Source organism: Protopterus annectens, chromosome 6.part1, assembly GCF_019279795.1.
Source record: "Protopterus annectens isolate FY-2018-M chromosome 6.part1, PAN1.0, whole genome shotgun sequence".
NCBI classification, from domain to species: domain Eukaryota; kingdom Metazoa; phylum Chordata; order Ceratodontiformes; family Protopteridae; genus Protopterus; species Protopterus annectens.
In genome coordinates this window covers 396028627-396046126 of record NC_056738.1, presented here as the reverse complement: position 1 = coordinate 396046126, position 17500 = coordinate 396028627, and the positions used below count along the sequence as shown (strand labels likewise).

General features: G+C 39.2%; 1 protein-coding gene across 1 annotated transcript in view; it reads left to right on the top strand.

The window, feature by feature from the left end:
* Positions 1-17500, top strand: part of RPS6KA4 (ribosomal protein S6 kinase A4) — a 785184-nt gene that overhangs the window by 476398 nt on the left and 291286 nt on the right. The window contains exon 7 of the mRNA XM_044075810.1: positions 10633-10736. Within this exon, the coding sequence (XP_043931745.1) occupies positions 10633-10736 (104 nt within the window). The remainder of the gene's footprint in view (positions 1-10632; positions 10737-17500) is intronic.

Sequence of the window (17500 nt, the reverse complement as noted above, 5' to 3'; positions counted from 1 at the left end):
GCTTCCTCAGCTGCTCTTCCTTTACTGCCCAGGTGTCTGTACCATACAGTAGTACTGGTTGTACCACTGTTGAAAACCTTACTTTTCAGCTTCTTTGGCATTCTTCTGTTATACACTGCCCCTGACACTCTGCTAGTTTGCTCCTCTGATTCTAGCTTTGACCTCCTTGTTCTCCTCAATTAAACATTTCCTGGATACTTGAAGCTGTTAACCTGTTCCACTGTTTTCCATTCTATCTCGGTTCTCAGCTTTTTCTGATTTCCCCTATTTGCATGCCATTACAACTGTCTTAAATTTATATTGTTTCATCCCATGTGCCTTCAGTTTTGCATTCCATTCCATGTGCCTTCAGTTTTGCATTCCATTCCCTTATCCTTTGTTGAAGTTCTTGCTCAGAGTCTGCCTGTAATGCCACATCATCTGTATACAGCAACTTTGTTGATTTATCACGTGCAACCTGTGGTAATGTAGTACATCACCAGAGCAGCATTGGGCTCGGAGCTGAACCATGATGCATGCCCAGTCTCACTGAGAACTCCTGTGGGAGACTGAACACTGTTTGTACTTCAGTCAGTGGGTCCTTGCACATAGCCTGCAGTAATTTTAACAATGTTTCTGGGACTTTAAACCACTGCACAGTTGCCCAGTCGGCTTTCGTGGGACCTTGTTATATGCTTTCTCCAAGTCTAGGAATGTCCAGTTGGACTTTTCACTCATCCCTAGCTTCTTCTCAATTTTCTCTTACTGCAAACATCAGGTCATTTGTGCTGCATCCTGATCTGAATCCTAACTGCTCATATACCGGCTTATTTTTTACTACTCTGTGTATTCATTTATCAGTCACCCTCTCTAGAACTTTCATGCAGTGTCGTAAGAGTTTGATTACCTCTATACTGCCCACAGTTGTGTGTCCCTGTTGTTCTTCTGCTATTAGTGTGCTTACTCTCCAGTCATCTGGGATACACCTTTTCTCAATACTGCTATGAGGACCCTCGGGAGTAATTTCTATCGTAACTCACCCAACATCTTTATCATGTCTGCTTTGACCTTATTTGAACCTGCTACTTTCCCTGACTGCATTTTCCTTAGTGCTGTTCTTTTATGGTGGGTCCCTCCAATTCTTTCATTGTAGGCTGTGTCTGGGGTAGTACAGCTTCTGCGGGGTTTTCATCATTCAGACGTTGCTGGCAGTGTTTCTGTCTACCTTTGATGTCCTGGGGACTGGTGGGCAGGTTGTAGCTAGCATCCCTTATGAAGGATGTTTGACTGCCTTCTTTAACTTTGTCTTTGCTTTGCAACCTAATATTTTCTTTGTGGCATCTGTTGGGTCACTTTCCAGAAGCTGGAAAAGTGCCTCTCATGCCTTGCTCTTTGCTATTGCAACTCCTCTCTTAGTCCCTTTTTTTAGCCAACCAGTATCCTTTCGTAGCCTGGTCTGTCTTTTCTATCTCCCACTTTTTCCTGCACTCCTCCTTTCTTTTGATGACTTCTGGACTTCTGCATTCCACCACCAGCTTTCCTTATGTACCCTATTTCCATACCTGGCTTGGCCACATATCTGTTCTTTAGTCTTCACAGAAGCTGTTTTGAAGTACTGACATTCTTTTTCAACCTCCCCTTTTTACTTCTCTTCTTGAGGTGCTAGAGCCTTTAGTAATTCCTTGAACTTTTGTGCTTTCTCTCCAGTCAACTTCCAGGTCTTCAGCTTGGTCTCTATAGATCTTATAGCCTTCTCTGGCCACTGCTTGCAGCTGATTGTGGCAACCAGTACTTTGTACTGTAGGTTAACTGTTTCACTAGGGATGACTTTGCAATTGCTGATTCTACCCAGATGCCCTTTCCTTATTAGAAGGACATCTACCTGACTTGCATGTTGGCCACTGTTGTATGTGATCTTGTGACTCTCTCTTGCTGAACCATGTGCTGGTCACCATCAAGCCATTTGCCAGACAGAGGTCTAGAATGGCCTATCCTTTATTCCTATTGCCCCACCCATGTCTACCCAGGCAGGTCTCATATCCTATTCTGTCTGTCCAGATATGTTCATTTAGGACATCCATTATCAACGCCAATTCATGTTGTCCTACTTTATCTAGTAGGACATGCAACTGCTGTCTGAATGCACTCTCTTGCTCACTATCACAACTTACTGTGGAGTATACGCTGAGATTCTATCATTATACTGGAGTCTGATTTCCATGAGTCTGTCGCAAAATCTCATGATCTCCCTCACTGTCTTCTGAAGCCTTTCCCACATCATTTCCAGTTTGCCCTTTTCCTGTGTAGTAGAGTCTGGACCCCAAGTCAATTGAATTTGCTGCACTGATCTCTCCTCTTATCTTCTGGATAATCTCCTTACTGTAATGTCATCCACTTTCAAGCTGCATCCTGTCAGTGAACTTACGCTGAATATTGCATTCTTAGTTCGTTTGGAAGGTTGATTGGTTTTACATCCAGTGTTTGGTTACTTAGGATAGCTCTATTATACAAAGGTGGGTAAGTGGACACCAGCCAGCCAATAGCTTTGTGGTAGGCATCAGCTGACTGCTGGGCTTTTATGACAAGCACACTCTGGCTAATAGGGGCACATATAACCCTCACACCTTTAGTGTGGATCCCTGGTGTAAGTCAGAGTAATTCTTAACCCATTTAGTCAACACAACCGAATCACTTAGAGACATTTTACTCTGTGAAATGTCTAGCCCTGACGCAGTGCTCAGTCTGTGATCCATGTTTTCCTGTCTTGATACAGTATACCATAGTAGCTGACCAAAACAGTTGGTCTGTACAACTCTTCTCCCCTATAAAGTGCCATCTAGAGTCTGAGCTGGTGCCCACAACTCTGTTCTTGGGTGAGTATGAGATGGAAACACTCTTTTTGTGAGGTGGGAAGAACCCCACAGAGATACAGGGAGAACATACAAACTTCATCCACACGTTAACTGGAAGTCAGGATCAAACCTTGTGCATGGGAGGGGAAGACCTTAACTGCTGTTGTCATCAGGTCTCTCCTCCTTCAGACCTTTAACAGACATTACAAAATTGATGGTGTGTTTAGAACCAGAACTGGTTTTACTAGATCATTCTCTAAGCAATGCTAGACTCCAATTCCATACCAGAGTCTTCCTACCAGCTATTCTAAAAGAAATTCAGTAACTTTATAAAGCTGAAAAGCCTTCATAAGGTAGCATTAAAAAATAGAAACTTGATGAGAAGAGTAGTTTTTAGTATCTTTGTCTTTACCTAGGGCTGTTGCAGGAGCATAGCCATTTGTCAGAAGGATGGGTTATGAGAAGTTTTTTAAATTGAGTAGTGGAAGTATTGGATGTGAGGGTGGCTGGTAGAGACTTCCTTTTATTCGCATTTGTTCATGTTTTGTTGATCCGACCATTCACAAATATTTATACACTTCCTCTTGCTCAAGTTCTTTTATATCACATTCTTGTCCCAGACTGATGTTTTCCTGGTGTTGCAGTTTTCCTGCTTTAAAGTTTGCTTTTGCACATTTATCGATACCAAAAGACATTCTTATATCATCTGGAAAAGTTTTAACAACCTGCAGTTGTGCTTTCAGTTCCTCATCTGATGAGCTATACAGTTTTAAATAATCGACAGAGAAGATGAGAAGTCTTTACACTTTGTTGTTTTCTAGGAGCCAAATTATAGCCATGGTCTAAGCTGTTAAGTAAACAGCCTAATGGATTAATGGCAAGGCAGAATAGCAACAGTGACAGAGTCACCCTGGAATATCCCCCTTTGAATTTTTATCCCTGGGATGATCATTTTGTTCTTTATCATGGCTTAATTGCAAAGTGGTCTGCCAATGTTTCATGGTCACTGTAATGTAGTTGATCAATGTAGGGTGCATCTTATACTTTTTTAAGCACTCTTTTAACCATGAGTGTGGGATACTATCAAATGCTAATAGTCAATCAATGCCATACTTAGATTCTTCCCCTTTTTACAGTTCTCCACTATGACTTTATTTAACAACAAATGATCATTTGTTCCATATGACTTTCTTTTATTATCCTTTTGTTCTACTGCCATAATTGAGTTTTCTTCTAAATGACTATAAACTCTGTCAGCATCAATTTCCTGTGTATAGTTTATACGTTGTCGGAGTGCAAGTTATTGGTCTATAATTTTTAGGGTAGCTTGCTTGGCTCATCCTTAAGGAGGAGAATGTTTTTCCTGTTAGCCAGGTTGGCGTCTATTCTGGGTGTGCATATAAGTAGTGCTTACTCATGGCTAAATCTTTGTGCAAAGATGTTAATACTTTTAACCAAAAGTTAAGTACTGCATCTGGGCCTGGGGTTTTCCAATTAGTGGCTTTTCTTAACTTTATTTCAATCTCTCTGCCTGTTACTTCATCCCATTTCATATCTGTAGCTTTCAACTTCTTGTTTTTTTCTTTTACTTTTTCTACCCATTTAACATCTTTATGTTCCACAGGATCTTCACAGATACCTCTCCAAAATGTATCTATTTCTTTTTTTGGTAGTCTTTCAATTCCTTTTGCCTTGTTTCCCAGTTTTCTATAAAACATTTTTATGTCATCAATAAATTGCTTATTTTGTACTTTTCCTTAAGTGTCTTGTAAGTTTTTCTGCCTGTGCTGAAATTTTTAGTTTATTTGTGATAATGCATGATAGATCCTGTTCTGTTCTAATACTACGCATTGCTTTTATCACATCTGTCATAGTATTTTTGTTGATCTGTTCCCTCTTCTGTAGTCTTCTAACAGTGACACGTCTTGTCTTAATTGCTTTATAGTTTTCTCTATTTGATACTTCCATGATGGTATTCGATTTCTCCCCTTCCTTTCCCTCACTACGCTGTGTTCTTGTGGTAGGAATTTATCAGTTATTAATTTAGCTGCACAGTAATATACCCTGTTTACTTCTGTTGTATCGCATGGATCTCTACGGACAGTCCCAATTACTGTGTTCCTTTTTTTTTTTTTTTTTATCAGACTTCAGACTTTTTGGGTTTTATTAACCTTCTGAAGTCTATTTCTTTCATTGATCTGGATGTATCAGTCTGTTAAATCAAGCAACTCTTCTCTTAGCTCATTTTTTTCCAAACTGAGGGAACATCCCTTGTTTTCCATTTCCTGCAGGCATTCTGTAGAAAGTTCTATAGCATCTTCTGTGGTACATTCTCTTCAGTTTCATCCTGTGCCATCTGTTGTCCTGAAATATGAGAACTCGCTGGCCTGTCGCACCTCAACATTGATTGCATCAGAGTTTCCACAGTTTCTTGTTCCTTCCCTTGCAGTCTAATTTCAAGTGAACATTTATACCAGCTTCCTGTGGAAGGTTCCAAAATATCTTCATATGGCGCCTGTCCAGTTGCTTCCAGTTCCACTGGTTTCCCCTTAATTTGGATAGCCATTGCTCTTTCCTGTTGTGGTACTTTCTGAATTAAATTTTCTACACTGAATCCTTCACTTCACAGGTACTCCGTAACCTCAATTTCTATTTCTTTAACTTCTCCATTACTAATCTCCTTTTCTATTTTTCTTCTTTGTATTCAGTATACATCGGTGATGCATCAGTAGATGTCCATATAGATTACTGCTATGGTAAGTTCTTGTACAACTGTACTAAATTGAGGAGCAGTGCAGATGCAAAACTTTCTTTATAAAAGAATATGCTCTTCTCTAATTTTTTGACTCTCTTTTTGATACTTAGAGACTTTCCATACACTCCAGTTCCTCTTTCACTTTACTTCTTCAGAAGTATGAGTACTTGAAGAAAGACTCTTATGTCATTATATGGAACAATTTTTTTTTTTTAAGTTGTGAGCTTTCATCCGCTAAACATGTACAGGACTTTATCAAAACTAAGTGTTCTGTCTTGAGAGCCATCTTGGCCCCAGACCTTTAAAGTAGTTTGAGAAAAAAATCATCCTCTGTACTCGTTTCTAGTTTGAATTCATACTGGTTTTCAGTATTTCTTGCAAACAGTCTGACTTTCTCTGATGCATTTTCAGACCACAGTGTATCGAATCTTTTCATTTCAGTAGTATCCAAAAACAGGTTTTCACATTTCTCATCAACTTTATGCAGATTTTTAATTGACCTAAGCTCATAGGTGTATGCTAGGTTAATGGCCCTGGAGCCTTTACAAGCCTAGCCCATAGAAGTGTCCGGGCATTGTGCTGCCCAAAGTTGGTTCCCAGTGCCTCTATCAAGTAGAGCCACTGGAGTGATCCCCTGGGTGAACTTTCTATTTCCCATCCACTAATCAAGATTTCTCTTTGAGGGCCAGTGAGGTGCTCTGCTTGACATGTATGAGAAGTTTATTCATTTCATTTTGATTTTATCTTTGTTAGATAATGTCCTTTTCTAGCACAGATTTTGCAGGATTCTTTAAATGCAGAACATGATTTCCTGTTATTATAGCAACATCCCCTGTGAAACTTGTTTGAAAAAGTCTAAGCATTTGTTTGGTCATCTTGGATTCTTGGCAGTTTTTTCATACCATTATTGTTACAATACTTCAATACTTCCTGACTTTTACTTATTGTTTGACCCATATTTTGTTTTACTCGCATCCTTTTCTCCGGTTACTTAACTGTGTACTAGTAACATCACATACTCTTCAAACATCCATAGCTTTTGATAAGGCTAGATGCTTCTCTTAATAGCCTGAGTTTAAACAACAGATTATTCCACATTTTATTAATGAATCATGCAGCTATCAGATTCAAAGTCTTTGTTCTTCAGCTGAGTAGCATAGTATGTTGTTGGTCAAAAAAAAACTGTGACAGAGAATGTTTTGTCTAGACTCTGAGAGATGCATGTGTAAGTTGAAACTTCTCTAAAATGTGCACTAAATGGCTTACATATTACCATAGGTAGCCAGCTGGTATTAAAGCTGTATAGATCCTATGTGTAAAAGTAGATGGATTTCACTTCTACCCTTCTTGCCACATATCCCCAGCTAGTGAGTTGAATTTGGCCATCTACCGGTACAGATTCAAAGGAGGACAGTCATCCACATTTATCTGGTGTTCATGCAGCCACAACCCCTTTGGTTTAGTTCTGTTCTATTGTGTAATTTTCAGTATCTGCAGCTAAAGCAAATGCCACTGACATAATTTTAACAATGCCTTGGCTGCGAGACATCAGAAATGTCTCTCCTCACTCTGCGATTCCACTCAGATTGTAGGTCAAGGTGCATAAGGTTTTCTGGAGTTGGTGCTGGTTTACTGTTCCAAAAAAAACTATGGATGTTGCATCTTTTCCATCTGGCAGACCTGTCTGCTTGTGATTGTGTTCTGTGTTCACATTTAACTGTATGGTGCCAACTTATAGTTCAGGTGCCTTTAGTTTAAAGCAGCATCACTATGTAACTAACCTCTACAGGGAAGTTAACTGAGTCTTATTGTTTATTTGATGTCTCAATTGTTCTTTTATTCTGTTTTGTAAGAAATCTGGGAATGAATGACTTAGTTTGATAGTCAGTTTTCTATGTTGCCATATTAATTCCAGAATGTTTCTAATTAGTTGTTGCCTAACAGCAAGAGGTTCCCAGGTTCGATTATCTGCTGGGGTACCTTCTGTGCAGAGTCTGCATGTCATCCCTTTGTTCACGTGGGTTTCCTTCGAGTGCTTCAGTTTCTTCCCACATTCCAAAACATGCAGTAGGTGGATTGGGCACACTAAATTGGCCATAGATGTGAGTGTGCATGCAAGTGTGGTGTCGAAGAATGACAGCTGCAGGGTTTAACCACCTGGCAGTGTAAACCTTGGTTCTAGATTGTCACGGTTTAAATGACACCCTAACCCCATGTGCAAAAATAGGAAAAAGGGGTAGTGGGTGGATAGGTAGATGGATTTTTAGAAAGTGGACATCTGCTGCTTAATCAGCACTTGTCTTCAGTTCTTATGGCCTTCTGACTTCCGGCAGCTCATCCATGCACATCCCCGTGCCTTCGTTGTCCTCTTTTACTCCTGCCAGCTTCAGCAGTAAACTGGTGAGATGAAGATGTTTTTTTTCTGCATAGCTGGCACCAGTGGTTTCCATTAACACAAAGGTAGCATTTCAGACTGCCCTAAGGAGCTCCAAAGATTGGGCTGCAGTTTTAAATTGGCTTAGAAGTATAATCTAGTTAGAAATCTTTTAATGTCTCACTGAAGTTGGAAGAGCTTCCTGTTTTCCAACAATGCTGATGATACTCACAATTATTTATTTATTTATTTATTTTACATTTGTTGGCCGGGATAGTCCGATTGGATAACGTGTCCATTTTCAGCAGAGGCCCAGGGAGAAAAGCTGCACAAAAGCAAGACAGCACATAGACAAAACATAGCAAATGCATTTAACATAAGTTACAAACCATGAACGGGCAAGCAGTTTATACAATTGATCAACTTAAAAATTAGTTTAGGTAGATAAAAACAAAACAATTCAGATAAAGAACATACTTTTAGGATTTGTTCATTAATCAGGCTTTAGAGCAGGGGCATAGCCAGCGTTTATAAAGAATTTTTCGGACTCTTTTTAAACAGAGATCGGGAGGGTTCTAGAGTTTTGTAGGAAACGAGTTCCATGATTTTCCAGCTGAGTTGCGAAACAGAGAGCCACCAGCTGATTTGATGGATTTAATTGTTTGCACCAGAAGTCTGTTAGATGAGCGTAGTGGTTGGTTATTGCCTTAGGGGCTGATGATGTTAAGTGCAGGTGTGTTTTCAGGATGGTAGAGGACTTTATGCACTACTAAAGAGCTGATTGAACTGTATAAGGTTAGGTAGTTCAAGCCAGCCTAGAAGCTTTAAGTTATGACAATTGTGAGTCCTGTATGCCGTACCTGTGGCAAATCTGGCAATCTGGTTATAACAGGATAGTTTAAGATCCGTTTTATTCACGTTGGAGAAAAGAGGGGAGGTGTAGAGGAGGGTGGAGAGTAGGTGAGACTGGGCAATGGCAGTTCTAGCAGGTGGGGTGAGGAAAGACTTGACTTTGTAGAGGGAGCCAAGTTCATTATTAATAGTTTTGATAGTTTTACTGACATGCATATCATATTTAAGGTGGTTATCGATTGACACCCAGGAGTTTGGTCTGGGTTTCAGGGGAGATGACTGAGCCATTGTTAGCTGTAATAGTAAAGAGTGGTTGGGAGGCCCTGCGTGTGAGAGAGGAAAGAAGCAGCTTAGTTTTGTTAGAGTTTAAGATCAGCTGTTGATTAGATAGCCAATTTTCAACATTGCTAAAGTTGTTTTGGGTTAGCGCAAGTAGTTGTGACTGAGAGTTGGCAGAACAGATCAAAGTGGAGTCATCTCCGTACTGAATGCAGGTAGCATTTGGGATAACAGTGTGAAGGTCATTGATAAAGATGGAAAAGAGAAGGGGACCAAGTATAGAGCCCAAATGTTTTTGTTTAACACAAAACTATTTCTCACAGTAATTGTATGTCAACATCTGTAGTAGTTGAGTTGTAAACTAGGAGCAGTGTGTAACAGACTTTAAGTGAAGTGCGACTCTTATTTAATACCTCAGTAGTTATTTTATTCTGTTTTGTAAAAAAATGTAATTAAATACTAAGTTTGATATTAAGTCATCTGAAATTCGACAGATTTTTTTGTATCTCTCCATGTATTGAGGCTTGTGTTTAAAACTTCCTTAAAGGGTTTGGATATAGCAGTATTCAAGACAGAGATATTTTTAACTGGTAGTGAGGCGCATCAATCTTGTCCGGAGGAAAAAATATAAATTACTGGTAAGACATTTGTTTTTGAATAGCGAGTAATTGTGTAATGTAATTATGTACAATATTAGTCTTATGATTTTTTTTTTTTTTAATAAAGGTGCATGCGTTCACTCATAAACACAGAGATGCATTAAGTGTACAAAGTTTCAGTGCAGTCGTTTAACTCAACACTTACTGTTGAGAAATGTGGAGGTAGATGGGCACATACTTTTCTCCATTTTAGTTAGATGACACCATTTTTGCCCAAGTATAAGTTATGTATGTAATAATATACATTTCACATAGTATTTAAGTTCCAGTTGTTTTGGAAGGCAGTAGCAGAAAGTGTTGTATGCAGGTTTTTTCCCCACTTCTGTTTATCTTTCATAAGTATACATTAAGTTCTTATTAGGGGAAATTAACATTTCACGTCTTTTCTAGTATATATACCCCGAGGGCATTAAAAGACAGAAGTTCCAACAAATTGAAATAATGACATTTTAATCCATGAGCTGTTCTAGAAATAAATGCCCTTCTTGAACAAAGAATTGTGGAACAAGTTCAGCTGTAATATGCAGAGATTTCAAGTGACATTGTTAAAAGTTTTACTGTGGAGTAGTAAAATAGTGGGGGACATTATTACCATGTGGGTAACATGTATATTACTAAATGCTTTTAATGTTCATGTCTTGAAATTCTATTCACCTATTTAGAATAGTTGTACTATTATCGGTTCAGTGTCGGTAATGGTTTCATGCCTAATAAATCAAGTATAATGAAATGTCACCCTGCTATTGAAGGACACTGTGTACTGTCCTTAGGCTAATGCAGTTTGTTCTTCTGCAGCTTCCCTTACTGTTTAAACAGCATACTGAAAGGAATCCCATTTCAAAGTGTATTTCATTGCAAACTATTTTTCTTTTCTGTTTACAGTCTGTTGATTGGTGGAGTCTTGGGATTCTTATGTATGAATTACTAACTGGGGCGTCACCTTTTACATTGGAAGGAGAGAAGAACACACAGGCAGAGGTGTCCAGGTGAGAGTCTTTGCAAAGTCTGAATAGAGAAATGTTAATGGTTTTAGAAGGGCATCAGTAACTTTGATCATGTCTGCTGTAATCATTTCAAAAATGAAGGTTCAGTTTGTTTATGTATACACATTTTTTTAGCCTGTGCTTCCTGCCCAGTCATAAGCTCTCCCATGATCAGTCTGCTCATTCTGTCCAATATGAAGTGACACTCAATCATGGAAGAGACCATCATGCAGCCATAAGAGGTTTTCGTATTCTAGCCCTAAAACCTTCCTGTGGTGACTGATGGGCATATTCACAGATTAGAGGGCCTGCAACTCTTTCCCCTATTACTTGACATGTTTGACCATGCATAATGAAAGTTTCCATGTAGTATGGTGTGGCAGAGCCAGGTGGTCATCACTGGTCCATCCTGTGGGTCCTGGCATTGCTGTGGACTGAACTGTCCAGTCTTCAGGAGGGCAAGTTGGCATTAGGTGCTCACTCCCATCCTCCCCTGCCTGGCTTCCTCAGTGGCCGAGCTGCCAGTCGCTCTTTGCTTATCTTACTGATATTCAGGACATCAGCCTTTTTGCAGCTGAGAGTAGGCCAAAGTCCACTTTTTGATTGTTGCACATAAAATTGAGACATAAAAGTCTTGGATGCATTTAGGCAGAAAATAACAGAGTGAACAGTAAATTTAGTCCTGGCTGTTAAGGCCATGTGCACTACAGTGGTAGATTTTGAATGTAAAGGAAATCTTGGTGCATTTACTATGATTTTGTATTATTAAAATATAAAGATTGTTGAATGGCTTGTTTTTCAAATTGCCTAGCTGGCTATTTTTTTTAAGGGTATTGGAAAAAAATATACCATCTGGGGAGGGGGGGATACACTTTGGAAACTGGTACAGTTTCAAAACTCTGGGCTACATCCCTCCAAGTTATTTCCGAGTGTCAGTATTAAGTTTTACAAGAATGTTTAGCTTATACTTGCCAGAAGGGATACGCAGCTCATAATGCTAAATGTTTAGAACTGACTGAAGCAAGAGCTGTATAGAGAAAAGCTTGCAGAACACTTGTTTTCCATAGAACTGCCTGTGCAAAATGTTTGTCATTTCTAGATGTTAATTTCCATTTGCACTGAAGATGGAATGGTGAAATATTGCAATAGTGACTTGTCATTTCTAGATGTTAATTTCCATTTGCACTGAAGATGGAATGGTGAAATATTGCAATAGTGACTTGATATGGTGCATATGCATCTGAACATTTTTTTTTAAATTTCTCCAAGTCTTTTGGGTTTCTAATACCATGACGGGAGTGGACCCCATTCCTAAGTCAAAGTACGATTAAAGTTCATGAAATTAGTATTGTTTCACTCTTTGATGTTAGCCAAAAGTGCTCTTTGCAGCATCCGCAATGTGCCCAGTAATGACTCCTCCTGCAATTCATACGGTGTTACATGAATTGGCAACATATCTAAATACGATTGTAAATTCTTTTTTATAAGACCAGTTGCTCCTACTACTATCGGAACTGTCTGGGTATCTTTCTTCCACGTGACTCTTGTTTCTACCTGCAGATCGAGGTATTTTATAACTTTGTGTCTGTTTGTACGCAAGACACTGTAGTCACTAGGTGTGGCGATTTCAATGATCACTGCCACTTTTGTTTTCTTTTCTTGGGCCACTATATCTGGTTTTCTAGTATCTATCTTTTAGACTGTTAACATTGGGTGATCCCATGTGATGTAAACTTCTTCATTTTCTATGATTCTCTGTGGCTCATGTTTCCAGTGTTTTTCAGCCACTTCAGTACCATAATGATTGCACAGTCTCCAGTGTAACAATCTCGCCACATTATTATGCCTTTCAGTATACAGTCCCTCTGCCATTAGAGAGTCGCAACCAGCAATAAGGTGTATGACTGCTTCCAATTCGGTTGCACAAAACCTACGTATGTCTGTTTCTCCTACATGTTAAATGGACTTAGTAAACCAGTGTGTACGTAGCCCACTATCTTGGTCTGCCAATATTAACCTTTCAACCTTTTAAACTTCAGAAAGGGTCAGTAGATGACCACTGAAACCTAGTTCCTTAGTGAATAGTATACTAGATAAATGTCTGGCACTAACTTGTCCTAATGAATACTGTAACTATATTTTAACACAGTCTGAAAGGTTTTGAAGAGTAAGCAAGCTGTGATATGGTTTGGCCATCTTTCATTTGTGATATGTATGGTTATATGAAGATTTTATTTTAATGCTATCTTTTGATGACTAGTTTATCTTATAAATAAAGTTACTACAACTCTGTTGAAAAATATTTTTCAATAAACTGTAGAAAATGGAGAGGACTAACACAAGAAAACTCCAGCAGTGTTACTGTTTTATATTTTTGAAAATGCATATTTATTCCAGTATCTAAACAGTGACTCCATTTCAACGTGAACCACATTGGTGCATAATGGACCAGTGTACTTTTCTTGTATCATTTAAAGGGACAGAGACCAAAGTTAAATATTGTATTGATGCATAGGCTGAAGCACAATTAAACTGGCTTTTTATTAGTCATTTTTTTTGGGAAAAGAAACTCCTTCTGAAAACAGGTGTTAACATATCTCCAAATTTGTCCGACCATGGAGTCTGCATCCCTAGGCGGAAGCCGAAGTATACTGGAAGCAGTCATCCACATTGGAGGATGTAATGGAGCTTGTTTACTTGTATGCAAAACACATTTAAGACATGTTTTTTCAAACATTTTTATCTATCAACTCCAAAATAAAAGCACAGCAGCACATAAAACATTGCATGTGCAAATATGGATATGAACCATTGCATCGTAGTACATACACATGGAATCTTCTCAGTCGGTACTAACCATAGCGACAAAGTCAGTAACAAATGTCATGCTATTGAGTGTCACAGCCTGTTTGTGCTGACATCTGGGTATGCATGGATCCCTCATTAGTGGAGAAATGTATAATTTTCATTCATGTATCATCATTAATGTGTTCTCTTGCTGTAGTGCTTACTACTAATGGAACTTAGCGTACACAAAATTTGGTACAAAATCTCTATAAAACCAGTGTGCAAAAGTATGTGCAGTCATAATATATTCATTGACCTGGTCCCAAAATGTATAACAAAAATGCATCCATTTTCTTAAAGCATTTGTATAGCAAAAGCAGTTGGCATTCTTATCAGCAAACACCTATTTTTGTTGTAATTCCGTCTAGTGATAGAACAGTGTGAATTTTGCAATTTTATCAACATTTTTGCAAGCAGTAATAAATAGGAATAAGTACTTTTTTGTCCTGATTATTGAAAGGCTTAGACGCTGTCTTGACCTATCCTTAATCCTGTTCCTATTAGGATAAGTATATAAAAAATTCCACTCAAAAGTTGTTGGATCTCTTCTTTAAACAAATTACAGCACTGAACATTTCTAGAGTGTATACATCCAGTTCCCTCTTGCTCCTGTTTGTTGTGTAGTAAAGCAGACATCAGAAACATGTGAAAAGTGTTGCATTTGCTCAGTTATAATACCTGTTGAAACAAGATAAAGAACATTACGGTTTGGATTGAGTACCCTGTGAGGACCATTGGATTCACTCTTTATAACCTTGCTATTTTTATAGCCTGGCTCATTATGTAGGCAAATGCCATTTTTAGCGTTTTTTGTGTAATGTCCTTTTCATCTCAAAGTAAGAAAAACAAAAACACAGGTTGCATTGTAGCAAGAGAGGTGAAAGAAGAGTGTTCTGCATAGTTTGATATCCATTTACTTTGTACTTTAATGGTATTCATTGATAGCTGTAGATGTCTATCACTCTTAGCCTCTGATTTCATTCCTCAAATTTTTCCCAAAGAGACTTTTATCTTCCATGTATCCCAAATGAAATAACTTAATGGATAGTTAGAAAGCTTTAAGGAACGCGGATGGGAATAAGTGCAAGTAATGCAGCACACGGGAGCATAAAGAAGTTTAAACCCTGTGCTCCGTGGGGCACTTTCAGTAGTAGTAGTTTCCAGGACCTAACTGCTTTTCTAATCCTGTCCAGCAAAACCTTGTATGCTAATGGGATCAATTATGTCCCTAACCAGAGTGCTGAACATTTTATTTACTAAGAAACCCACAGAAAAAAAATAATAGTTAGCCAGATTTCCATGTGAGATAAAAAGTTATACCACCTTTTTCATCTTATCTTCTAAAGTTTTGTACCCTGAGAAAACCATTAATTTATGAAGAAGCCCAAACAAGAGGACCAGGTCTGGCTGTGGGTTGGTCAGATTAATAAGGATGGCAACATGTAATGAGATCTTTAGCTGAACCCATTAAGGGTGAATCGACTTTAGTCTAGCATTCCTTTTGGCTTTTGCCACTGGTTCCAAGTACAGTACACAAAAAGAATCAAGGATGATGGGAATCCCTGTTTTGTACCTCTCAACAGGAAAAGGGGATGGGAAGGACTGGCACGTACTTTGCCTTAGTTTGGGATCCCTGATAAATCTTTTAATATTAAACTAATCAACCTACCGGGGAGCAAGTTTCAATTAACAAGTCTGAGGTAGGGCCATACCCACGCTGTGAAACAGCTTTTCGGTTGAAGGCCAACAAGAATTGAAATTTTTGTTTTCCAGAGCTGCAAGCAATAATAGGACAGTTTTTATTCTGTATGAAATGTTTGCCACACTCGTACTGCATTACATTGCTCTAGAAATATTAAAATGCATAATAACTGCCCCAAGTGCACTGCTTAAAGGCAGGACCAGCCTTTGGTCAAACTGGTGCCCTAGGCAAAAGGACTCCACAGTGCCCCCCCACACCACCCGGTGCCCCCATCTTGGTCTACCTACACCATCCAGATTACTGGAAAAGCACCCCTTCTAGAGCGGCCCCCTAGGCAGCTACTTAATTGGCCTGTGCCTAAGGCCAGCTATGCTTAAAGGGCCAGAGATATCTTACACTGGTGCTTTAAACTAGAAATAAAGATCTTAGTCTTTTCTGTGACTCACCGCTCTAATGGCTTCTCTGCAAGACTGAGGAAGAATCCCAGTCACCGTAATGCATTTTGAAAGATGTAGCATCAAATGGTAAAAATTATCAGTGTCCCAGTAAGCAAAAATCTAGAGGGAGGTCATCTGATCTTGGTGCCAGGACTTTTTTTAACAGCATCTCTTTAATTCCTTCAGGGTGGCTCAGGCCAGTGTAATCCATCTGCTTGCTCCAATGTTAAACTAGGCAGTTGAGCTTGATGGATAAAGTTCTTTGCATTAACTTGATGTCTCCGTTCCTACTGTTCTGTTAGGTATAAGGTAGCATACTATGTCCAGAAGATTTCTAAAATTCCTCTAAGGAAGTATTTCTGAGTGCCAGATGGTGTATCTTAAAGGGCTGTTTGCTATTTCATAGTCTGTTGGTTGAGTGTAGTTGTGGTGCCAGAGCCATGGCCTCAAGCTAAATGCCAAAAAGTGTATAGTCATCCCCTTTGGCAAAAACAAAGTGCCCACAAATTACCACATAGGTGGTAAACCATTAAGTACAGAAGAAATAATTAGGGACCTGGGGACCCAAGTTGATGGCAATCTCTCATTTGACAACCACGTGGCCAAAGTGGTTAGAAAAACATTTTATATAGCCCACCTAATCATGAAGGGATTCACATCTAGATCAGGGGAGGTCATCGTGCCTCTTTACTCATCCCTCATCAGGCCCATAATTGAGTACAATGCCCCTTTTGGGATGTACCTTACCAGACACCTGCAGCAACTGGAAAGACCCCAAAAGTACCTCACCAAGAGGATCAAAGGGCTCAAACAGATGCCATATGCTGCCCGGTTAAAGAAACTCCAGCTCTACTCAGTGGCATACCGCCTGTTCAGAGGCGATCTGTACCTGACGTATAAAGCCATGTCCAACCTGGAATTAATGGACATGCTGCACCTCAGAAAATCCAAATCCCATCGAGCTACGCGCTCGAGAGAATTGAACCTTAGCACTGAAATAAATAGGACATGCTGGAGGGACAGATTCATAACCCAGAGGCTCCCTTCACTCTGGAATAAAATCCCAGGCCAGGTTAGGCAGAGTCCCTCATTGACTCTCTTCAAGAGGAATCTTGATGAGTGGATGGGAGATCGTAGGTTTACCCCGAGTATCACTTCTGTGTCACTGTTAGACAGAGGCACAGTATACTAACCTCGAAAAAAGGGCATAGCAAAATAAATTTAAAATGGGTGGCAAAAGCCAAACACATTCTGGCTAGGCTTATAAATGCCCTGGGGCAGATAGCCTAGTATGAACCTATGAACCTATAAAGTTTTGTGACAAGTAAGGGATTTTTTTTAATGTAAGTTATCTCATGCCATCCCCTCTGTCAAGATATCCCTCAATGTCTTTTTTAACTGTGGTATTTCAATTTGAGTTTCTTAGTACTCTCTAGCTTCACTGTACTGCAAGTTGTTTAAGCCAAGCTAGTTTGTCTGTGTCTCTGTCTTTTCTTTAGATACTTGCCTTCAGGACCTAATATAACCTATAATTTTGTTTATCAGTTCGGTCTCAAAGCTGTACCAATTAATCAGTAAGTTACCTTTCCCATCCTGCTGTCATTAAATTGTTTCAGCTGGAAAATTAGCAGTCTTGGAATTAGTCAAAATCTTCAGACAGTATGCAAGGAATCTCCAGTGTTTCTATAGAAGAGTGCCTGTTCGCTATTTTAGACATACCTCTAATGCAGCATGACCTTGCATAATTACGGAGTAGTGTCCATCACCATTGCAAATAAGAA